The sequence below is a fragment of the Drosophila arizonae genome, chromosome X (genome assembly GCF_054131065.1).
Source record: "Drosophila arizonae isolate 15081-1271.41 chromosome X, UAZ_ARI_1.0, whole genome shotgun sequence".
Classification (NCBI taxonomy): domain Eukaryota; kingdom Metazoa; phylum Arthropoda; class Insecta; order Diptera; family Drosophilidae; genus Drosophila; species Drosophila arizonae.
In genome coordinates this window covers 10,260,788-10,285,180 of record NC_142927.1, presented here as the reverse complement: position 1 = coordinate 10,285,180, position 24,393 = coordinate 10,260,788, and the positions used below count along the sequence as shown (strand labels likewise).

At 42.0% G+C, this 24,393-nt stretch overlaps 3 protein-coding genes across 13 annotated transcripts in view; 2 read left to right on the top strand and 1 right to left on the bottom strand.

Annotated features, from left to right (window-relative positions):
* LOC108619314 (uncharacterized) overlaps positions 1–13,756 on the top strand; it is a 40,351-nt gene extending 26,595 nt beyond the window's left edge. For 9 of the 11 annotated variants that reach the window (XM_018015835.2, XM_089475187.1, XM_089475184.1 and 6 more), the window contains 7 exons: positions 3,567–3,854; positions 9,996–10,411; positions 11,256–11,359; positions 11,423–11,792; positions 11,867–12,342; positions 12,405–12,524; positions 13,250–13,756. In XM_018015835.2, coding sequence (XP_017871324.1) covers positions 3,567–3,854; positions 9,996–10,411; positions 11,256–11,359; positions 11,423–11,792; positions 11,867–12,342; positions 12,405–12,524; positions 13,250–13,414 — 1,939 coding nt within the window. In that variant the 3' untranslated portion in view covers positions 13,415–13,756. The remainder of the gene's footprint in view (positions 1–3,566; positions 3,855–9,995; positions 10,412–11,255; positions 11,360–11,422; positions 11,793–11,866; positions 12,343–12,404; positions 12,525–13,249) is intronic. The other 2 variants (XM_089475186.1, XM_018015834.2) reach the window with 1 other exon arrangement.
* Positions 13,757–13,952: 196 nt separating this feature from the next.
* Polr3A (RNA polymerase III subunit A) lies at positions 13,953–24,061 on the bottom strand. The gene is made up of 7 exons (XM_018015832.2): positions 23,895–24,061; positions 21,980–23,838; positions 21,763–21,908; positions 17,879–18,296; positions 16,281–16,716; positions 15,184–16,222; positions 13,953–15,122 (listed from the first exon to the last, which is right to left on the bottom strand). The coding sequence occupies exons 1-7, from the start codon at positions 23,936–23,938 to the stop codon at positions 14,916–14,918; spliced, it is 4,149 nt and encodes a 1,382-aa protein (XP_017871321.1). The 5' UTR covers positions 23,939–24,061; the 3' UTR covers positions 13,953–14,915.
* On the top strand, positions 19,555–20,710 carry LOC108619321 (epithelial serine protease). The gene is made up of 2 exons (XM_018015846.2): positions 19,555–19,810; positions 19,883–20,710. Exons 1-2 carry the CDS (start codon positions 19,691–19,693, stop codon positions 20,612–20,614), a joined length of 852 nt encoding a protein of 283 aa, XP_017871335.1. The 5' UTR covers positions 19,555–19,690; the 3' UTR covers positions 20,615–20,710.
* Positions 24,062–24,393: the final 332 nt, after the last annotated feature.

The following is a 24,393-nucleotide window of genomic DNA, read 5'->3' as shown; positions in this document are numbered from 1 at the left end:
CTAGATGAGAATTTTATATAAGGTACAAGTTTTACGAAAGTTATGAACTTGTTTTTTCACAGTATTTTAAAGTCTCCAAAGCTTCTGTTGTCTTCAGAAACATCATCACAATCAGTGCTGCCAGAATTTTGAAGGCAAGAATTGCTAGAATTTCAAAAAAAAGTTGCTAAAATTGCTAAAAAATTTATTAAAATTGCTAAAAGAAATGGCCAAATTTTGTTAAAATTTTATATGTTAAATTTATTACTTTTATTTATGATTAAGTTTTTAAATGATAGTTAAAATGTCGTCCAATTGTTCCAATATACTTTCTTCATCATTAATAGCATATTTGGAGCTGCATCTGCTATGCATATCGCGTCGCCCACTTCAATAAGCTCAAGGCTTAGAAATGTTGAGACAATTGTGCCTTTACTATTGCTGAAATAGTTAATAGCAACTCCTAAAGATTTAAGAAAATTTAAACAATTCATCTAGCAAAAGACTGAATCACCAATATCAGCGCAAATTTTCCGCAAAGTGCTCGGCAAGAACATTTTTTATTATATGACTTCTCTTTGTTCTGCCCAATTTTATGTTTGCTGCCGATTGGCAAGCTGCAAATTGGTGCGCACATAATTGCGACAAATGATCGCTTGTCACTATTGCTGCGTGTTTTGCAATGTATGTATAGGCACAGTGCAGCCTCATGCTCCTCCGTCTTGTCACTTTTTACAACAAAAGGCAACTTGTTTTTTTTTGTGTACACGCACCCATCGCTCTTATATATTTTTTTGTGGCAGCGTGGTGGCGCACATCATAAAGCTTCGCGCCAATAGTGCACTTGCAATAGGCGCAATAGGCCCTTGTTGAGTCTGTGTCATCCTTGCGAATCCACTCTTTAAACTCGCCACTCAACCACACATCGCGAAATTTTTGGGTATACGTTTTTGGCGTATTTTATAAAACTTTTAATGAATCTAACAAAAAGGCATACAATTTAAAGCTCAGCGCACTAATGACACTCGATCACTTTCGATGAATTTGTAAACTACTTATTGTTCACAACTATTGAACTATTGTTCACAAGTTTGTGCATTTATCGAAATTGTTATGATTTTGAACAAGTTGAGTTCTTTTTAAGATGATGTTATTGTGAGATCACAAAAATCACAAAATTGCTAAAAGTTGCATAATTTTTTTTAAAAATAGCTATATTTGTGGCTAATAGCAATTTAAAAAAAAAATGGCAAACTCAAATTCAAAATTGCTAGATCTAGCAACTTAATGGCTAAAATGGCAGCACTGATCACAATTGCTATCATAGTCTCCAAAATAATTTTAATTGATTTGTTTTCCCATTTTGGTAGCCTCTCTAAGAACTCTCCAAGAGTCTCCATTAAAGTTTCCAATACGATTTGAGAGCTATAAAGCGATTTTTTAAATTTCTACCAATATCTCCAGCAACATTAGTCTGTAATTTATCTTTTGTTATGTTTAAAATGTCTCCAAATACGGACTATTGCAATATAATATATTATCCAAGTAGACAAAGTCTCCAAACTCTTTTAATGCGTCTGCAAACGCATTTTAAAGATTATTGAATGTTAGCCATAGTCTCCAAAGAGTTGTTGAAAATCTCCATAGATTTTTCATAGCCTACAAAAGGCCTTAACTTTAGTTCAGCACCAAAATTATTTCCAAATACATTTCATGATTGTTTTTTTTTTTTTTTTTACATATATATATATAATTTCACGGTTGTCGAAGTCTCCAAAGCTGATGTTATCTTTAATGGGAGTCCAGGGATTGCCAGTATTAAAAGTCAAAGGTTAAAATGGCTATAAATTGTCGATGAAAGTTGCCCCAACTTTTAATGGATTCATCTAAAAGTTTCTTGGCGTTTAGTCAATTAAAGCGTTGTCAGGCCTTCGAAAGGTCATCCCTTTTATCGGAACTTTTCGAAATATCAACAGACCACTGCAAGCACTCCGAATCTGTTTATTCTTTTACCACAGATTAAAAATGCAAATGAAACGCTTTGTTCATATGGGAATAGAACTTGTGAGGCTTATGAAATATGAATTTGTAATTATTAATGAGCAACTGCACGTGTCTATGGCGGAGAGGTGACAGGTGAAAGCGGGTGGTACAATTTAGGGCCATTCGACGAGCCTTTCAGCACATTTGCTTAACGGACTTGAATAATTAAAGAGACCGAATCGATGCAAGTAAGCAGCCCCAATGGATGACATGCACATAGTATATATGCATTAATTTCCATCGAGCAGTGGAAATTGAGCTGATGAAATTGGTAGAAAATAGAAACGACGAAATTATATGAGAGTATTATATGAGAGTATAGATTAAAATCCAGCGGGAAAAGCGGAAAAAACGTGGAACATAGATTTTTTTTTTTTTAAAGCTTTCTTTTAAGTTTTACATATTTTTGTCGCTCAAGATCTCAACCCAATTCTTTAATATCTATAAATATAAGTATATATATCTATATATATATATATATATATATATATATATATATATATATTCATAACAATTTCATCAATTAATTGAGCTGCTTTGCTAGAGCTTAATTAGTTTGCATGCTGCTCTTCTCAATTAGCTAAACAGCTGCAATTAATAAATATAGAATGAACCATTTATGTTACAAGGGTATTTCAATTCCACAACTATGCAATCCGATATTTGTTCTATCTAGATTAGAGCACATATAGAAAATTGAGGACAAATAGCTAAAATTTCTCAATCATAGATAAGTGAAGATTCTATATGAATGTTTTCAAGCGAATTACTTTGAAGAGTTTATGTTAGCTTTCTCTTTTTTTGATTCCACGGAGCGAGTAATATGAGTAATGTGAAAGTTGGAGAATATCAAGTCAGTAACGACTGATATCTGACGAGTAATAAATAACGAATAAAAATAAATCAGAATACTCATTCACTACGAGCAACGATTGGGATGTAACGTGTAATCGATAATGAGAAGCATGAAGAAATAAAGCTGAACTCGTTTCATAATACAATTACAGCCAATCGAAATACGAAATACTTGATATATATTGTAAAGTAACAAGTACAGTAAAATTTCGGGAATTTGTACCCCGCTAAATCTAAAATTGCGATAAATCGAAGAAAAAAATCTATCGATAAGTCTCGATAATTGGAATTTCTGTGCAAGTCGAAAACAAAACTATCCCCTTGCGCTTTCCAATTATCGAAACTCGACTGTAATATCCAAATATATATTAACGAGTGATACGAACGACTGTTCATACATCATACACCGTAGATGTATATGTGAAGACTAAATACTCGAAAAGTTCACACGCACACACACACACACGAGCACATTCACAGACAGCCACACGCACACGCCGCCTTCACATAGAGCCCAAAGCGAGTTTTGTTTTGTTTGTCGGCATTTTCATGTCTCCGCCTAAAAGCATGCAACAATTTGTGTTTGGTTTATGTTTGCTCTGATGTGGCACAAGTTACTCATACGCCGCGTTGGCCGCGCTCGGCTCTTGTGGCTGTGCGCTTGTCTGTTTTCTTTGGCTAATCAACAGATCGACAAACAGCGTCGTCAGTGGCAACAGCTGCGCCGTCGATGAGCGTGCAACTGGCTCCATGGCAGCGTTGCAGCTGCCAGGACAACAAGCAGCAGCAGCAGCAGCAGCAGCTGGCGACAATCCTAAATCAACAGCAGCGACAACTCTAAACGAACAGCACCAACAGCAACAGCAGCAACAACAACAACAGCAACAACAACAACTAGAGCAACAACTGCCTCAGCTAAGGCGCCAACAAGTGGCCACACAGTTCTCCCTGCCCGAGACGCTTGGCCCGGAGCACAGGTGAGCCAGAGCAATTAGCTACCTGTTGTGCCTGCCCGTCTGTCTTTCTGTCTGTCTGTGTGTCTGTGTGTCTTTCTGTCTGTTTGTTTCTGTATGCCTGTGCGAATAATTGGCCTGGCAATTGAAACAATTTCTATCGATAAGATATGGCTAAAGCGCAGTTAACATCGCTGATCGGCACTGCCGCTGCTCCCACTGCCCCTGCTGCTGCTTCCTCTTATCGTTATATTTTTGCCCACCTGTTTGCCTTATCAATGGGCCAATTCGCGTGTTTTTCTGTCGTTTTTTGTTTGCTCATCGATGTGGGCCGTTTTTCTGGTCGCCCAATGGGCGTGGCATGGCGTATCTGACAGTCATGCGGCTTTTTGTTGTTCTCTTAATCAGGCAGTTCTCAGAAAACACCAAAAATAAAGGCCTGTAAATATACGCTGTGCGTGTGTCTATCAGTGTGTGGGTGTGCAGCAGGTGTGCTACACACACACACACGCACACACACTAAAATATATCAATAGATTATTGGCAGAGTTAGCTGCTAAGATAAACAAGACCATTAAGTGCCTGAAATAGATTCAAGAGGAGCTTCTTGACTTCATGCCCTATTGAAAGTGATAATGTAATGTTGGGTATATTATTTTAATAACAATAACAACAATAATATTGTATATGATAGATTATATATAAGCGCCTTTAATCGATTTAAATCGATAATTTGAGTTTATTGAATTTGATTTTTCAAGCTTGATAATTGTACTAAAGCCACATATGCGAAGAAGATCTGCAGCTGCATAGTTAGCTCGTAGCTCATTTTATATTAAAAATTTACCAAACGAATTAAATGGATTATATCACACTCGTTAGTTAAGAGGATTGGGTCATAGAACTCGCTGGTTTCCTGGTTAGGTAAACGAGTCTTTAGTAACTACTCATTGGTTTCTCGAACCGAGCGCTTAAGTCGTTTGTTTTGAATATTAGCGAATAAGAACATATGTATAATATTTATCTTAAGTTTATAACAACTAACTAAACGATTTATATTGTTCGCTATCTTTATCTCTTACTTTCCCATTTGGTTACGTTGTTCAGGGAATAAATGGGCAATCGAGTCTCGAGTTGTGATAATTTGTTGTAATTTTGCGCCGCTTAATCGAAAATACGAAAGAAAACAAACGGATCCCCTTGCCATTTCGAATTATCGGGACTCGACTATATCTAGTTTGTTAATTGTTTAGAAGCTCGTGAGATATTCACTCGCTCTCTCCTACTCTTTCCTACAATCCTTCTCCCTCTTATCACGCACACGTGTCACATGTGAAAATTCAGCATAATCATGGCTAATCGACTAATTAGCTTAACAGTGATTAATTAAAATATCGGTTACTCACATAACAGCCACTCGACTACTTGGCTGATTCCTTAGATATCTGATAGAGATAAGCAATGAATCACCCATAACCAATTCAGGCGAATGGGTTACTCATCATCATCATCATCGTTATCGTAGAGTTTAGGATAGTGTGTAAGCCAAATTCTGGTCACTCTGATCGCCGTAGCACTCGCTACTCCAATCTTACTGACTGACTAATACTCGTTCGATGTTCATTACTAAATTTAGAAACAATTGAAAAAAAAAAAACAAATAAATCATAATAAAAATAAAAAATATGTTTTTAAAAAAGCTTTAAAAATATTTATATATATGTGAATATTTATATATGTTTAAAATAAGCTAAAAATAAAATATTTAAAAATAAATGTAGCTACTCTAAAATATTAAAAAGTCGTATTGACTATATGCAAAGCGCCCTCTACTGGACAGGTATAATACACACATACATATGCTAGGACACGAGTGTTAGGAAAGTCTTGCTATCAGATGCCAGGGGGAAACATAAATCACACGTGTTCGCAAAACATATGCCGTTCAGTATTTATAAAGCAATAATTGTACATTGATATATGTTTGATAATCAATCGAAAGTCGATTGCATTGATGTTGAGCTGCGAGCACTCACACCACGGTTTGCCTCCTCTTTCGAGGGGCTCTGATAAGACTCACATGATTCATCATGTGGCTCACTAGCCCCGAATGGGGGGAGGGCAGCTGCTTGGTCTCGCCTATCGCTCCGTACTCCGAATGAGTCACTCTGAAGATTTTGGGCGCAGGGAAGAGCAGGTTGTCAATAAACAATTAAATGTCAACTACCAGTGCATAATCAGTCGCTGTTATTTTTATGAACCACTCAAAAGCGTTCCACGATGAATCATTCGGCCCGACGCGCCACGAGCCGCAGTAATCCGTTTACAGGATAGCCCTAGCAGACGGCCCCAAACCACGCAACGACCAATGCTAGATATGTGTTATCTATTCTTGCAGCGGGAACAACGAATGCCATTGATAAATGTTTACATGCGAAAGAGAATATTAAAATATATGCCTTGCCTCTCTTCCACTCTCTCGCTCTCACTCACTCTGGCTCTCGCTCTCTTTTTATACAAAGCATAACAATTGCGTTTGATAAGAGATAATTAATTAATTAGTTGACACTTCATGCGCTTCAAGGCAAGAAGTAAACAATTTTTCAAAACTTAACAATTAACTAATAGAGATAGACGCAATTGCTATCTGAAGACGTCTCCAAAACAAAAACAAAACCAAAAGCAGAACAAAGCAATGCAAAGGCACATGCATAACCCATGCCCTGTAGCAAATGTGCCGGCATATGCGGGTATATTGTTTGTCACAAATGTGAGTACCTATGAAAGTGTGCATAGAAGCTTTAGCTAATTCAACGTAATAGTACGCTATATAATAATTACCAAATTTGTAGTAATAATATAACAAAAATAGAATATATCATTTATATTAATCTCTGCACTTAAGTCAGGTGCAATGCAGGGTATATTATGCTTTCATCAACTGCTGCCGCCATTTGCTTTTCGCGCTCTCTCAAGCTATAAACAAACCGCTGTCTCTGCCGCCGCTGACGTTGCCATCGTTGCTGTGGCTGTTGCTGTTGCTGCCGGCGTCGACGTCGACCATGCCAGTGGTAAAAATGTCCAATGGCAGCTGCTGCGTCGCCGTTGTGGTTGCCGGCACTGTTAAACCGTTTCAGTTAACACGAGACGCTTGCGCGAGACACGACCGGCAGCGGATGGTGTTAAAGCAAAATATGTAACAAGCGAACGACACGAAATACAAAAGACAAAAGAGACAAACAAGCACCGTTAACAGTTAACAGTTGACAGTTGAGGCGCGTTCGCTGCGCTTTGGTTACAGCTAGAATTTACTTTTTGTATGTTTGCATTAGTCGAATGCAATTCTGAGAGCGCGCGTGTTTAATACCCTACTTTCATTTGTTATTGCTATAGTTTTGTTTTGTTTTTTTTTTTTCGTGCTGTGCAACTTAAGTCAAATAAAAAGTTTATTAATTTGAAAAAAAAAAGCGAGAAAAGAATTTTGGAAAAAATGCACGTAGCGGATAATGTGCGCCGGCTCAGCGTCTTCTTCGAGCAGGATCTGGCGGTGGGGGACGCGGGTGCGTCGCCAGTGCAACGTGTTGATATACGCAGCGATACGCCGCCTATCGACGACAATAACAATAACAGCATGAACACTGAGAGCACTGAGAACAAAGATTACAACAACATGACGCATCCACCGGTTGTCAGGCGGCAAAAGAAAGACAACAACAGCACACGCTCCCAGTCCCGCTCCCGCGATCGCAACTTTGTCTATGCAGCCGGCGACGTTGTCGTCGGCGGCGCACGTTCCGTAGCGCGCACATTCAAACGCATGTCCCTCATCGAATCCACCAGCAGCAGCCAGGGCAACAACAACAATGCTGCCGGCGGCAGCCTGCGAGAGCACTCATCAAAAGAGAGCAAAGCTCAAAATGGCGTCGAGCGACTCAAGGCGAATGACAAGCACAAGCAGCAATACAATTCAACGCCGTAAGTCAGGAGCGAATAATTAGTTAGAGGCGAATTGGCGCTTGACATATGTATGTTAATTAAAATAGAGCGAAAGTAGATTTGAAGCGAAATCGATGCAGTAGGATCTAGCGAAATGTTTAAAAGGATTTTAAGAATGCATTGGAGCTCTGTTAACTTTTGCGATATGAACTCGAGTTGATAGTTACCTTATTAAAGTAATTTTTCACTTTATAAAGAGAGAATTGTTAGGGATGCAAATCTTATATGAAATAATTTAGAAAGAAGGTAAAAAGAATAAAAGAATTATTGCAAAAGGAAAGAGCCAAGTAAATCTCAAATATAACACTCTTATTCTACGTCCTATTTACTTAGTATGTTCATATAATCAACAGAAACGTGATTATTTTTAACCCTTACATAACTGCCACTCGATTTAGCACCTAATCAGTGAATACAATGAATACAAGAGTTACATTGATAACACGAGAACAGAGAAAACGATTTCCAATTGGCTAATGAGTTGAAAGACCTATTATAAAATCATTTATCTTGTATAGCGCTCTGCACCCTTAACATTTACATTTACCCGATAGCTTGCGAGCCATAAACTCAGAAGAATAAAAAGACAACAGAAACGTAAAGAAAAACACGTTTACAGCTGGACAATGACAACATTTGCCAGATGACTCAACGATCAGCGAAAGTTTTGAACTGTCTGAGCTTACGAAATAATAGTCTGAACTGCAGCTATCTAAGCCGCAAACAGAATGCAAATAAGATTATGCTCAAAGGTCTAATAAAATTGGCAAACAAACTGTAAACGCTTATCGACAAGACTAGATATATCCATATCTAAATATAGGTTCAGCTGTGGGTCGGTCACCTCAGGTATGCAGTTGGCTGCTGAGCCGACGCTTCGCCTGATTCATGCGCCGGTTCATGGTATAGATAATAATTAGTATATACTATAAATTATAAGACAGCACATGGAGCCTTATCAGTCTATATTTTCAGAATGTTTATATTGCATGTAGATCCAAATAATAGATCACTACGATGTCGAGACAGCGTGGTGTGAAAGAGAAGCAGCGAGAGAAAGAAACAGAGATAGGAACAAAGAGGAACAAGGCGAGAAGGCAAATAACGAAGCATCATAAATCTTTACTATGTCATGAGCTTCTAACCATAAATCGGCTTGTGCGTCTAGCGATAAGGTATCTACGATTGTTGAGTCCAAAAGTAAAAGAGATGAAGAAATAACATCTAACATGAATAGGAGACTAGTAGATGCTCTGCAATTAGAAGTTCTCTTCAGAATACTATAAAATGATGCTATCAACGCATTATACAATTCCCTCGTTTCATTGAATGGATCATAAAGCATGATCGCGCAACTTTGAGGCTTCCCAATTTGCTGTATTAATCATTACGTTGACTTTAGCCTATCGCAATTCCTTACACTTTATTATCTCGGCAACTTGTGTTCGCGTATCGCAAACTTTTACCACTTTTAATTGGGCTATTAATTGACAAAGGTATTCCACCAGCTGCGTTCGATCATAAAAGCTTTATGGCCAATCAATTGGCATTATCTAGGCCTTAGTCTTAGCAGAACCCAGTTTTCTGCAGTTAGTCGACAGATGGTAATTCAAGCCTCAGCCAGAGCTCTTAGCAACCTTTATCTAAAACGTTTCGCCTTAACCTTGTCCATTTAGTATTCTGTGTCAACCGATAGGTCTGTGGCTATGGTCGGGATTGTGTTATCGTTAAGCACCATGCCTGATAAAGATTTCCTCAAGGCACTGCAAAAAATTTTGGACTATGAATGGAAACGAGCGATACGTATGAAAATGGGATATGGAATATAGAATATAAAATATTGAATATAGAGTATAGATCATACATAGATCACAGATCACAGATCATATATCATAGACAATAGATAGTAAATCATAAAACATAGACCATAGATCATAGATCATAGATCATAGATCATAGATCACAGATTATAAATCATAGATCTTATATCGAACAGCGTATATCATTATTATTATTATTATTGATCAATTCCACTTATCTACATTGTTCAAATAAACTGGCGCTGTCAGTTTTAAAAATGGCAAAACTTTTTATTGCTGATTAACTATAAGTGGGAGAAATACGTTAACATGATTTGTTCATATATTTTCTTTTTTCTTTTATTTTCAGTTCATTGCCTCAAAGCAGCTTCAGCAGCTATATCGGTCCGCTGCAGACGAGCGGCAGCGCTCAGAGTCTCGCTAGCAACTCCAGTATCAGCCCTCGCAACCGTCACAGCCCGAGTCAGGGTCAAGGCAAGACGGGCGGCTCAGCGGCCGGCAACACGGCCAAACAACATGAACTGCAACAGGCGTCAGCGGTGGCAACGATCTCCTCAACATCTGCCACCGCTGGCGCCGGCAACGGCAGCAGCAGCGGCGTCGGCGGCGGCAGCGTTGCGTCCTCATCGACAGCTGCGGGCAGCGCCACAGTAGCCGCAACGCCAAATGAAAAGGAGAAGAAGCGCAAGGAAGTCTCCAGTTCGCGTGTGAAAAAGTTTCATCGCCATTTCTCGCAAGTCTCCAAAGACGAGAAGCTCATCAATTGTAAGTAAAGGCCGCCAGATGGCGCTTTTGTGACAGCATTTCTGTTTCTAGATGCCAGACTTCCTTATTGCATCGGCCAATAATCAATCAACTATAAAATAGCATACAACTGTTCTTAAAGAATGCGTTTATTCTCAGAGCTATGTTGATAATGCTGATTGATTTGTATGCCAGATGAAACCTATATTATAATAGTTCAGATTGAAATACTACTATATTGTGTAGATCGATAGACGTATAGGTAGTTAGATGTATATACTATATACATAAAATGAATGGATAGATAGATACATAGAGAGATAGATAGATGTGTAGAGAGATATAAATATAGATAGACAGATGGATGTATGGATAGATGTATAGAGAAATTTATAGATAGAAGGCAGATTGATGTATGGATAGATGTATAGAGAAATTTATAGATAGAGAGATGTAAAGAGAAATGGGTCGATAGATATATGTATGGGTATATATTAATATGTATATATATATAAGTGTAGACAGATGGAAGTATGAAGAGATACGTGGATAGATAGATATCGTTATAGATAGACAGATAGGTATAAGGAGAGATATGTAGTTAGATAGAGATGTATAGATAGACAGATAGATATAAAGAGAGATGGTACATACATAGATATATTGAGATATGGATCCATAGATAGATGTATGGAGAGATAGCTTTATAATCAAATGGACAAACAGATATGAATATATAAATAATTAAAGAGAAGATATATAGATAGAAGTATAAGTAGTATAAGTATGTATAGCATGTATAGTATACTACTCAAGCCTAATGCAAATCTTAACTTTTTCCCATTTTATTTTTTCTGCTTTGTAGACTTTTCATGCGCTCTGGTCGGAGACATTCCGCTGCAGGGTCACCTGTATATAACGGACGATCACTTCGCCTTCTACTCCAATGTCTTTGGCTATGTAACCAAGGTAGGTCTCTTAGTCCCTTACTCAGAGTGCGGCCATTTAATGTCAATTGTGTTGTCCATTCAGGTTGTTATTCCCACGTCTTCGGTAACGAAAATCTCCAAAGAGAAAACCGTTAAAATAATACCAAATGCTGTGGGCGTCGCCACAGCCGATGAGCGTCATGTCTTTGGCAGCTTCATCAGCCGCGAGTCCGCATTTCGTCTAATGTGCAACGTGTGCAGCCATCTCGCCTCTGGGCCGGAGATTCTGCCCAAGGCCTTGCCCGCGGATGTGGAGCTAACGGAGGAGTATATCGACGACGACAGCAGCTGTTCGGTCAGCGGCAACGAGAGCCCGCCACATCAACGAGATGCAGCCGCCACCAAAGCGGCGGCCATCGAATCCGAGCCACAAATGTTTCTCCGGCAGCGACCAAACACTGACAGACATTCCGGTAAGATCTCGACTACATATATGTCCAGTATATATCAGTTGAACTAACCAACTCTGTGTTGTCTGCCCAAACAGATCAGCAGGCAAGCAGCTCGCTGAGGGTCTCGCATAGCCCGGTGACCATTCGCAGCGCCGCTCCACCCATTGTCCACTATGAGGAGCCGATGGCTGGCGGGCAAGTGCTGCTCATTAAGAACGGCGCTGGCAGCCGTACGGTGAATGGTTCCGCTTCCACTTCTGCAACAGCTTCGGCTGCATCCAGCTCTGGCCCTCCTTCCAGCTCCTCGTCGCCCATTACAGTTGTGGGCGTGGCAGCTCCGCCTCCAACGCCAACTGCAGCGCCATCAGTGGGTCGAGGGCTCAGTAGATTGGCCCATTCCGCTCGCTTGCGTTTGGGCCTGCGGCTGCCGTCGCTCACAGAGCTGCATGTCATCTATCTGGGCATAATGCTGGCCTTTATGCTTGCCCTCTTCTCAGTCTTCTTACTCCACCGCATCCTGGACATCGAGGCCAAGACAAGTCTCTACCGGACGCCAGTCGACTTCAATATGGTAAGTCCATTCTTAAACTCACGCAGATTCCCGAGCTCTAACATTCACTTCTTTGTGAACAGCGGCCGGGCAACGATGAAGACATCTTCGCGGAGGCGCTGCGCTGGCAAAAGGAGCTGCAGGACAGAAGCACGGCAGAAGCTCAGCATATTTTAACGCGGAATCTGGAGCAAATATCTAAGGTGAGAGTCGACGGGCAGAAGATGAAGCTCAGCTAATGAGCGGAGATTGAGAGGATTAAAGTGAGACCTGAGAGAGAGAGAAAAGAGAAGGTGAAATCAGATATAGATATAGAGTAGAACATAAGTGAGAAGCGAGAAAGAGAAGGTTAGCGGAGAGAGACTAATAGTAGATGTATACATACATATATCGATAGAGATTAACAAAGAAGGGAGGAAATAACTAGTAACCTAGAGAGATTAAGCGAGAGAGAAAAGAGTGTGAATGACACAATGAGAATAGATCAGAGAACCAAAAATATGTCGAGAATATTATGAGAGAGCGTTAAGAAATAACAAAGAGAACAGAGTAGAAACAAAAACATTGATGTAGAAAGAGAGAGAGAGAGAGAGAGTAAGCAATGCGAAAGAGAATACCAACAAAAGACCTAGAGAGACAACGTTTGCCAAATGGCTTTATAAAGTGAAGAGGATTATTTGTATAATATGCTTGCGAGAGCTTTAGCCGCTGTGGTAATCGATAAATTGAGCAATCACTTGATCAATGAATCAATTCATAATCTTATCAAACATTGGTCGACCTCCGGGCCTTCTAGCCAGCTGGGGGCAATAATGCCTGGGAGACTAACAACTGCGCCGTATCGCATAATATTGTATATAAAGATATTTTAATATTTATATGTGTAGATAAATTGAGTAAATCATGATTGATTTGATTTGATTTACAGGTGCGTCGCAGCCTGGAAACGCTATCGATGCTGATCCATGACAGAAGAGCCGGTTATGGCGAGGCCCAGGCGAGTGCGGGGCCGGAAACGGTATCGGAGATGGGAGCAATGCCGGAGCCAGATCTAGTTGGTGCCAGCCAGGTTCATAGCGATGTCAGTGACTGATTTCCGATTTTGATTTTGATTTCTACATCGATATCGATTTTACCCCCTCCCCAAATACACAAACACTCTCTCTTTAAGCTTAAGTTTTAGTCGGCTCATAGAAAGTAAAACAAAGCCCAAAGCAAATAATTTTTTATAGTCATAGTTCATATAACTAAATATATACCTTATATATACATATATAGGCCTATATATATATGTATGTATATATATAATCGATCTATAGATTTTAATAACTAATTGAAATATTAAAATTCATATTTTTTTTTACTAGTTCTTAAGCTCAATTAAACATGCATTAAAAGCCCAAAAATGGAAACGGAAAATTTATATATACACATATATATATGTTTATATCTATAGCTAATCCCCATATGGAATATCTGATTTTTAGCAAATCTCATATGAGATATTTGATCTTTACCTGCTTTTGCTCCAATGTGAACAGCGTGTTACTTTGTTTTTAAATTTCATGAAATAATTGAAATGAAAATTAAAGTTTCTTAAGTGAAGATGATCTTTTTAATTGTTTCCGATGTTTTTCGTTTTTTTTTTTTTTTTTATAAAAATAATCCTGTGATATGCATATTTTAGTTATTTTTTTTTTATAATTATTTTTTTAGTATATTAATGATGCTCCATGCCTATTCTAAGTATCCAAAAACAACACAAAAAATAAAGAACACTTTCTTTACATTTAGGTTTTATCAATGGAAAACTTATTTGAATATATTGAACGAATTTCGTTGTTTTTTTTTTTTTTAGTATCTATATTTTAATTTTTATTTGCTCTAAGTATATATTTAAAACAAGAAAAAAAAAACAAATATCGTAATTATAAAATTCAATTCATGCTAAGCACATACCCTATGAAAATATATACAACTATACTACATATAAATATAAATATATATTTATGTAATAAATAACTAAGTGAAACTAATGAAAAAATGATTTTCACTGGGCCCATGCTGGAGATTGATTATATTTATTCTTTTTGTTTAGATATAGATATACGTATACCTGATATAGATATATCTATAATATAGAATTAGAGAAAACGGCTTAATATAAAGTCTATATGGATTGAGTGGCTGTTAGTATTCATTAAATTTCCATTCTTTGTTGGTCCAGTGAGTATTACAAAATAACTCATATTTACAATGGGTATATCATATCATAGATAACACTCTTATATTGATGCCAGCAGCCAGAAGTTATAGATTTTCAGAAGTAATCAAGTATTATATTTCTTAACTGCTCTAGGAATTCAAATTTTATGTCTTATATCTGTCTTAAAATTATTAACTTGATGAGCAGAAAGACTATCTACCTATCTTTCTGCTTTATACCTCTAGACTAACTAGGGGTTAACAAAAAATTAGCTGCTAGTGTTGCTGCTGTGTTTGGTGGTACTGCTGCTGGTGCTGCAGCTGCATTTCTCGGAAGCTGAGCGAATGGCGGGCGGGTGATGGAGATGCTCGATGCACGCACGACTGGGCTAGGCAAACGGCTGTAGTTTCAACTCATGAAAGATGGTCGGCGATATATCCGGCACCTGTTTGTCGTCGTGCAGCTGCAGAAGCTTAAATAGGCCCGTGCCAATGCCAGCGGGCATGCCCAAAATGATGCGCTCCGAGACGCCGTTGATGGCATCTGTCTGGCCATAGTAGGCCGCATCGAACAGATGATCCGCCGTCTTCTCGAACTGAATGGGAAAAGTAACCAATTAGATATAGATTAAGTGGAATTGAATTCCTCTCTCTTACCGATGCCAAATTGAAGACGCTCTCCCGCATCTTGGCCAGGCCGTGGCGCGTGATGCCCAGTACTTCGCCTCGTGCGGTCATCTGGCTGGCCAGGAGCATAATGTGACGCCAGTCGACGCTCATGCCGTGTCCCTCCATCACGTCCGTGATCTCGCTCATGATGATGGTGCGCGCCGCCTCAATGCCCAGCGTCTGATAGATTTCACAAATGTTGTTGCTGCGCGTACGCTCGCCCACCACGCCGTAGGTGGCGATCACTTCCCGCAGTCCGTAGCCCTCGATGCACAGCTTGTAGGTGGGCGGCTGCTTGGCATCGTCGACAGCGATGACGGCGCGTGCAATATTCGGCAGGCCCGCCACGACAACGTTCTGTATGGTGGTCGCTAGGCGGGCCAGCTCTGCATTGATCGTCGCATTGCGTGTCGCCTCCACACGAACAATAATCCTTGACTTCTTCGGTATCGCATGCAGCTGATTGGCCTTGATGCGCAGCCGGGATTTCAGTATGCTGCACATTATGCTATCCAAATCGATGTGAAGACCGAGCACCTTAATGCGCGCTGTATCGATGCCAATGACCAAATGGCAGCTGTGGGGTCCACAGACAAGCTCCACAAACGACGACAGCTCGCCCAGCGTTGTCTTCTCGATGCGCGCCTTCACCTGACGTGCGAACTCCATGCTGGTATTGTTGCGCAGCTCGGCTGTTATAATGGGCGTCGATATCGTCTTTGTGGCATTGATGATCTCCACAATACGCGGCACACCCTGTGTGATGTTCATCGAGGCGACGCCAGCGAAATGGAAGGTCTTCAGGGTCATCTGTGTGCCCGGCTCGCCAATGCTCTGGGCGGCAATGGCGCCAACCGCTGTGCCCGGCTCGGTCACCGCACGATTGTAGCGATCGTTAATGCGTCGCAGAAACTCGAGCAGCTGCTCCCGACTGATGCACTCGATCTGCTTGCACAGATCTTTATGCTCGGCACCGTATTTCTCCTGCAGCTTGCTAATGCGCTTCGTGACGGTATTCAGGTGGGAGCTGCAGAGGGCGAAAGTTATAAGTAATGTCAATCAAGATCAAGTGATCCACAACTTACGTCACATCCCGTTTAAAGTCAGCACGTGCTTCGGCAAATTCCGGAAGCTGCAACAGCGAATCCACCGTGCTGAGTATCTCGCCCGCTTCCAGCGGCTGCTGATCGCCGCATGGCAATTGGGCACGCAAATTGTCGTATTGGTGATTGAGATCGACGGGCTTGTTGCGTGTCTCCATGGCAACGGGATCGAGACCATCGCCGCCATAAATGGTGTCCACCATTTCGTTAACCGCATTGCGCACGGTGCCATCGTAGTGAACGACGAGATCCTCCAGACACTTGACCAGACGTCGCTGCAGATAGCCCGTCTCGGCGGTCTTCACGGCCGTATCGACGAGACCCTCACGGCCGGCCATGGTGTGGAAGAAGAACTCCGTGGGCGTCAAGCCCGAGTAGAAACTGTTCTGCACGAATCCACGTGCGGCTGGAATTGCGGCTGCAAGTAGAGAGAAACGAAATTAGTGACGTGCAGAAAGTAGCGAGTGATCCGTAACGAGTAATGGGGCTATGAGCGATTAGCAGGCAAATAACGAGTATTTCATGAGGTGCAAATAAAGAGTAAGATATTGATATCCCAACCAACTCGCAAGAAGCGAGTCAAGAGAAACGAGTAACGAATGAATTTAAATGAGTACTTAACGAGCTGTTAGGTATAAACAGTTGTACTACAGTAATCAGATCATACATCAAGTAACGAGTAAGATTTGACGAGTAACTTAAAGCAGATATTAAGTAGAGAGCAGGTTAGGCTAGTCTATGCCTTCGGATTTCCATAGTAACGAGTAGCACATGACGAGTCATAAGTAACGAGTAGCATATGCTGATGATGATGAGCAATAAGTAATGAGTAACATAAAGAAAAGAAACCTCAAAGAAAAGAAACCAGTAGCTACAATTAGTTAACAAGAAGGTTCTAGTCGAGACTGCTCGACTAGGAGATAGATACCCTAAACCCCCCAAGCTGACACTCTAATCATTCTGCATTTCTCTACGCACACATACATACACTTCCCTCCACACGCACGCAAAAGGAGGCGCTCTGCTAACTGCGCAGCGACTGCGCTTGGGCTGCGCTGCAGTGTGGGCATTATTATGAGCATTTACTAGTTGAATCATTTCTTTTGTAGTAGGTCTATCTTCAGGAAAATTTCGGAGCGTGATCATAATGTTCAAATGTCTGTATATTGGTATCCAAAATCTTTGTATATACACAGTAAATCTGAAGTCTCCAGGTCTAATAGTATTCAAAATAGGCTGAAAAAAACAAAATCAATTTATCGATTCTCCTCGATAAAAAGATATCGAATGAGTTATCGAAAAAATATAATAAACTTGTACTGCGTATGGTAGACTCAATTCTACGTGCTTTCAGCTCTTTAGCTCACATAACTTCTGAGATCTAGGAATTCATACAGACGGACGGACAGGCATCAAGAATATATATACTTTAAGGGATCTGCGATGATTCCCTCTGCCTGTTTCACAAAATCATTATAACTAACATAGAAATGAAAATTAACTGCATAATAATTCAAGCCAGATATTAGAATGAATGATACATCTAACGAGTATCTGAAATACTGACTCGTACTACTTACAGTGCCTGTCGAAGTGGGGCAGAGCGCGATTCTCAAAGCCATTGGGCACTCGCTTGCCACTGATCGCCTGCTGTCCGACGCAGGCAATCATCTGGGAGATGTTGATGTTGGATCCCTTGGAGCCGCTGAGCGCCATGATCAGGGCGCTATTCGTCGGATGCAGCTCGGCGAAGCAGGTCTTGGCCGCCTGCTCTCGAATGCCGGACAGTTCGCGCAGCATCACTGCCTCGAGGGTCTCTTCGGGCGTGCAGCCGGGCTGGCATTGGAGAGTGCCCGCCTTGAGCTTCTCGATGTACTCGTTGCACTTGGCATAGCCGCGCTCCAGCAGGACCTGCTTGTGCTGCAGCAGCCTGGCGCTGGGCGTCACATCGCTGATCCCAAAAGAGAATCCCCGATTCTGTATGAAGTACGACGCAATCTGAAAGGGTTCGTCATACGGTTATTTATAGTTGCATGGAATTTGGGCTTATTTTGTTTGTGGCCTCTGATTTCTCGGTACTGCTTCATATACTTATAACAAGGCCGTTAAGTGCCGTCACGGCTAGCACCAGAAACAATTCTGGCGAAAGTCGTCGCCAGATTGAGATAAACCCACCTCAAGGTGCTCGACGAGGGCGCGGCGGGGGCAGCGCAGAGGACAGGCAGCCGGGTGTTAAGCACGTAAATAATTCGCTGTTTGCCATTTAATTGGTTAAATTCGCTCGTACAGACAAGCGACTGGCAGGTGAGCTAATTAAATTACACTGCACAGCAAAGAAAACCTTTGCCCAACATAAATTTATTTATATTATTTAGTTTACTTTTTAGCTGTCTCTCTCTCACTCTCACTCTCTCTCTCTGTCTCTCTGACTCTCTTTAAAAGGCTTCAATACCTCTCTTATCTTATCGTTGGGTTTGGGTTGCATTTATATATTATAGAACAATATATAAAAATAGTGAATTTTTTGTTTAGTATTAACTGTTCTATGATATATTAAAATCATATAAGCAACGCATTACATCGCATTTTTTTCTATCAAAAATGTTTTGGAGCATCGACACTATATATTTCAATATTATACGAAGTTTTAACAGGTTTTCTATCATTGTTTATCGGAGAATTGAAAATTGTAAAAAATATTTATTTCTCAACGTTATACAAAGTTTTAAGCGGTTTTCAATCTTATTAAAATTTATCAAAGTATTAAATATTTTGGAGTATTTTATATATTTCAAAAATTAATTAATTATGACTTTTCAATCCGTATAATAAATAAACTTTTAGTTTATTAGTATAGCCAATAAATTGCTTGGCGTACCTCAATTATGTTGTCTAGTGTAGAATTGAGGTCTTTATTTTTTGAGCGTTATCAGTGATAAGAACTTGAACCAAGTTGGACAAAAGGAACTGATGAGGAGACGATCGGGCGAACAGTTAGCTAGGCATTTAAGCAGTAGCAGCGACGTCAAAGGCAACGTCGACAGCGACTGCGACTGCGACGCCAGCTGGGGCAGCGATAGAGACAGGTGAAGCAGCACTGGCGTGTGAGTAATTAATCTTATCGAGCTGCGCTGCGAACTGCGAGCTGGCCAAATAACAAGAACACGACCAGGCCGTGTTAATAAGAAATTGTACAAAAGACAGACAAGCCGAGCTGCGGAGGGGGTCGCAGCCGATTGGGGGCGGGGCAGTATCATAGGGGGCTGCATATGGGTCCGCATATAATTGCGAAAATCGACGCAAAGCGACGCAGACGTCGCCGAGCAACAAGCGACACCACAAAGAGAGACAGACAGACACAGAGATAGAGAGAGAGAGAGAGAGAGACACCAATGAGGTATTTCACAAGGATGCATAGTAGCTGGCCAGGATTGGGCACAGCTAGAGGCATTTGCTGGCTGCTGTTGCTCCAACTGGTGCTAGCAGCTCCGCCTGCCTCACAAGTGGATATTGTAAGTACCTAAAGCCGAAGCTCCCAGCGAATGTCCAACTGAGAATCCGCATTCGAATCTCTGAATCCACAGCAAGGACGCATTATTGGCGGCCAGCGTGCGGCAGCTGGGCAATTTCCATGGCAGGTGATATTGAAGCGCGATGAATGGGATGATTTGCTGTGCGGCGGCTCCATCATATCGAACAGCTGGGTCCTGACCGCGGGCCACTGTGCGTACGGCCGGAGCTCGCTCTATCTGATCTTTGGCAGCGTTGAGCTGAATCCGGAAGAAGCGATAAATATGACGGCCACGCAGCTGTTCGTGCATCCCAATTACAATGACAAGATGAACAACGATGTGGCGCTGGTGCAGCTGCCGCAGCAGCTGATCTTCTCGAGCACAATTCAGCCCATCCAGCTGGTGAGCAGCCAACAGGCCAACAACAACTATGTGGGCACGCAGGCGACCATCGCCGGCTTTGGCCTGATCGACGATGAGTACTTGGACTTTTCGCAGGAGCTGCTCTATGCCCAGGTGCAGGTGATCGCCAACGACAAGTGCCTCACGATCTTTGGCTCGAACGTGGTGCTGGCATCGACACTGTGCGCCGAGGGCTATGCGGGCAGCACGATGTCCACGTGCAGCGGCGACTCCGGCGGACCACTGATCGTGTATAGCAGCGATGCGAATGCCTGGATACAGATTGGCATCAATTCGTTTGTCGCCGAGGATCAGTGCACCAGCGGCTATCCATCGGGCTATGTGCGTCTCACCTCGTTCTTGGACTATATCGCCGAGACAACGGGACTGACACTCAGCTAAACTGATGCCGTGGCTAAGATAATAATCAATCAAAAGTCCACTTCCTTCTATTTCGCAAATAAAGCGCAAATATATAGCACTCGAATAAACCAAAAACAGATTTCCCCATGCCACGAATGCCACAGATAAGATAGGCCACACCGCTCCCGGCGCCCCGTACACCCCATTCCCTCACACATGATCTCTACCCCATCAGTATCTTCTCTATACCATCACATAGATAGCTCCACTGCACGGCTGGGCCTTTGGGCTGGTGCAAAAGGTTTAGGAGCAAGGGCGCTTATCTTCAAGTGCCTCATTGTTCTAGAACTGACATTAAAGCGGTTCAGTTCCACATGCCAATTATCGATTCGTTGTTTTAGTTTTAATTGATATCGTCTGATTGCCCTATTATGGGACTTATTTTATCTTACTATCGAATCAACAGGGCTAGCCTATGTTTGATATCATTATCGACTCCTAGCTTATTTCAAATATATATTTTTTGAAGACGTTAGAAAGACTTCTATTTTTATTGATATGGATTGGAGCATTCGAGAGAATTTGTCCAAAAAACTATAAAGTTGATATTCTACTTGGACAGCTCCATATTTGACTTTATTCCAGAGAACGAACTGACAGAGAGAGGGAAAGTCGACTAAATGGGCTAACATTGACGAAGTGAAGGAGATACTTAAACAGAGAGAGAAAGCGAGAACAAGAGAGAGAGAGAGAGAGAGGAAAAGGAGAGATAGAGCGAGAGAGAAACAGGAGAGAGAGAGAGAGGGAGCAATCTGCTGAGACAGAGGGAGAAGAAAGAGAGAGAGAGAGAGAGAGAGAGAGACGAACTGGCATGCAGAAAAGGAGAGATAGAGAGATGATATATATGTATATATAGAAGGAGTGAGAGTCACTTACACATAGAGAGAGAGAGAGAGAGAGAGAGAGAGTGTATGTAGCATACACATACACGAAAGAGACAGCTGGGCGAACAGTCACACCCATGGGGCACAAAGACAGAAAAAAAGACACGACGGCTTAGAGTGAAAGAGAGAGACAGAAAGAGCAAAATAAAGTTCGGTCCATATGCAGAGAAACATAAATACACACAGGCTCAGATACTTCCGGGGAGAAAGAGACAAATAAGTATATCTAAAACTTATACGCACCCTGGCTAGACGCCACATGGCTTTCGTGGCAAAAGCCTCGCCAAAATCTCGCAGCAGCAGATAGAAGATGCACTGCTTGGTGCCAGAGCCCATGGTGGCCTTGTCCATGGTGCCGCACATCAGTTCCGAGTTGCGAATGTGAATCCCTGCAGCCGAAAGAGACAGGTGGTTATTAAAAAGAGTGAGCAGACCAGTTATACATAAGCAGATGACGTACAGGAATCGTTGACACAGAGATCCATGTTGCCCGAGTAGTTGCGTCCCTTGTTCACCATGTTGAGCCGAACAATGGAGTCGTCATTGGGTCGCATTAGCAAACTAAACATTTGCTTGCCCGTCCAGAGGCGACGCGGCTTCCAAATGGCTGGCGGCGGCATCTGGATGCGCATGGTCGAGTCCTCATTGGCCAGAAAGCAAGCGGCCAGCTGCATCGCCTCTTCTTTGGTAAGAAAGACCTCCTTCTGGGTCAGCAGGTAGCCGCCCGTAATGAAATCCTGTGTGGCTGCAATCAGGATTTCACCATTCTTCGGCGTCACCAGATTCGATTGATTGCCCATCAGGATTAGGGCCTCGGCGCGTGCCTCTTCCGTCTGTGGCAAGTGCAAATTCATTTCATCGCCGTCGAAATCAGCATTATACGGCGTACAGGCGCATTCGTTAAAGCGGAACGTGCGCTGCGGCTGCACCTTGGCGCGATGACACATGATGGACATCTTGTGAAGCGAGGGCTGGCGATTGAATAGAACGATGTCATCGTCGCGCAAGTGCCGCTCCACAATGTCGCCGCACTTGAGCTCCTGGGCGACCTTTTCGCGATTGCCATAGGCCAAGTATTTCTTAAAGCTCGAGCCGCGCTGCTGCACGTAGTTGGCGCCCGGATGCATGGCGGGTCCATTGCGAACCAATTGCTTCATTTGCCGTATATTGGCGGGATTGACGCGCTCCGGGTAGGTGAGTATCTTGGCCACTCGCACTGGCACGCCCACCTGATTGATCATCAGATTGGGATCAGGTGAGATGACCGTGCGGCCACTGAAGTCCACACGTTTGCCGGACAAATTGCCGCGAAAGCGTCCTTGTTTGCCCTTCAGTCGCTGGACAATGCCACGCGTTGTCTTCTTGGGCGCCATATTCAACGGGATTCCACTAATCTCACTATGGAAATAGAGGGCCACATGCAGCTGCAGAAAGTCCCAATCCTCGTGTATTAGCTCTATTTTACCACCTGTGGCCATATGGCGCTGTATGACATCGTTGATCAAAAGAATTTCGCTCTGTTTCATGGTCAGATCGTCCTCCGTGGTGCCCGCCTTCACCTCCGACAGCACAGAGGGCCTGATGCAGGCCGGTGGCACAAAGACACGGGTGACAATCAAGTGCTTCGGATGCGCACCACGCGAGCACATGCCTAGCAAAGCGATGTCACTTTGCGGTATCTGCTCGAAGAGGTCGAGCACCATGAGCGGCGTTAGCTCCTCTGCGGCGCTGTAGTTGCTTAGAGTTAAATTCAAATCCCGATTCAACTCAGTGGAGCGTAGCATCTCTTCCATGTGACTGGTAAAAGTTGCATCCTTTTTGCGACCTTTGTATGGATCGTGGAGAATCTTGAGTAGTCCGGGCCCCTTCTTGACACCTCCATTGGCTGCATTGCAATGCGGACATTTGGTCACCTTCTTGGCCTTGGCGAGCATCTGCGAGTGCAGAGCCTTCTTGCCCAGATATGAGAAATTGGGGTTGTGTAGCTTCTTCTCGAATACCGCACGATCCTCCGGCTTCAGCATAACACGTGCGCATGTCTTGCATATCATTTGTAGAATATTTATTGTCGATCGGAAGTGTCCGATGTGAAAAACAGGCAAGGCAAGATCCAAATAACCAAAATGTCCAATGCATTCGTTTAAGCCCTGGCCACAAGTTTCACAGACGGCATCCTTGGTGCTGATGCCCATCCGACGATCGAGTACTCCATATGGCACCGGTTGCCGTTGTGCCTGGTACAAGTTCTTTGAAATAATGCGGACTAACGATTCCTGTTGAATTTCATCGGCGCCACTGATGCCGAATTGCACATGTGAGCTGCACAAATTACAAATCAATTAATTATCTGTCGCTGCCAGCCATAGCAAACTTACATTTTCTTGTTTAGCGCCGAAGCGCGAAACTGCTCTTTAGGCATGTCGTCAATTTAATGGAACCACGGCCAAAAGTCACAAATATTAAATTTTTTTAAAACCATATGACAACACGCTGCCGGTCACAGTTCTGCAACTATCGATATGCTGAACAATCGATACTTTACTCAAAATGGCATTTCTAATTGGAAGCACTAACCACCATAAACGTTTGTCCAATTAAATGGCAATCCAATTCATAATGTATTCACATATTTTTAAAAATAATTATTGGCTCCATACGAATACAGTGCAATATTTTTACCTTAAAATATATTTTTTTCTGTCAACATAAGCACGGCCACACTTTGCATTAGCATCGCGGCCCTAATATAAAGATTGGATCAAAAACACCAAATTATCTGCAAAGCATCTTTAACAGCTGTTACTTTTAATTTTGCTCCAATTAAATATTGATCGTATAAAAGTAAAAACTGTTCTGAAAAATTAAACATATATG

Excerpts from the sequence above, each read along its gene's own strand:
- LOC108619321 (XM_018015846.2), top strand. The coding sequence starts at position 19,691 with ATGAGGTATTTCACAAGGATGCATAGTAGCTGGCCAGGATTGGGCACA. Across the intron at positions 19,811-19,882 it reads CTGCCTCACAAGTGGATATT|CAAGGACGCATTATTGGCGG; the intron begins GTAAGTACCTAA and ends CTGAATCCACAG.
- Polr3A (XM_018015832.2), bottom strand. The coding sequence starts at position 23,938 with ATGCCTAAAGAGCAGTTTCGCGCTTCGGCGCTAAACAAGAAAAT. Across the intron at positions 16,717-17,878 it reads GCCCCACTTCGACAGGCACT|CCGCAATTCCAGCCGCACGT; the intron begins GTAAGTAGTACG and ends CTCTACTTGCAG. Across the intron at positions 15,123-15,183 it reads GCGTCTTCAATTTGGCATCG|TTCGAGAAGACGGCGGATCA; the intron begins GTAAGAGAGAGG and ends TTTCCCATTCAG.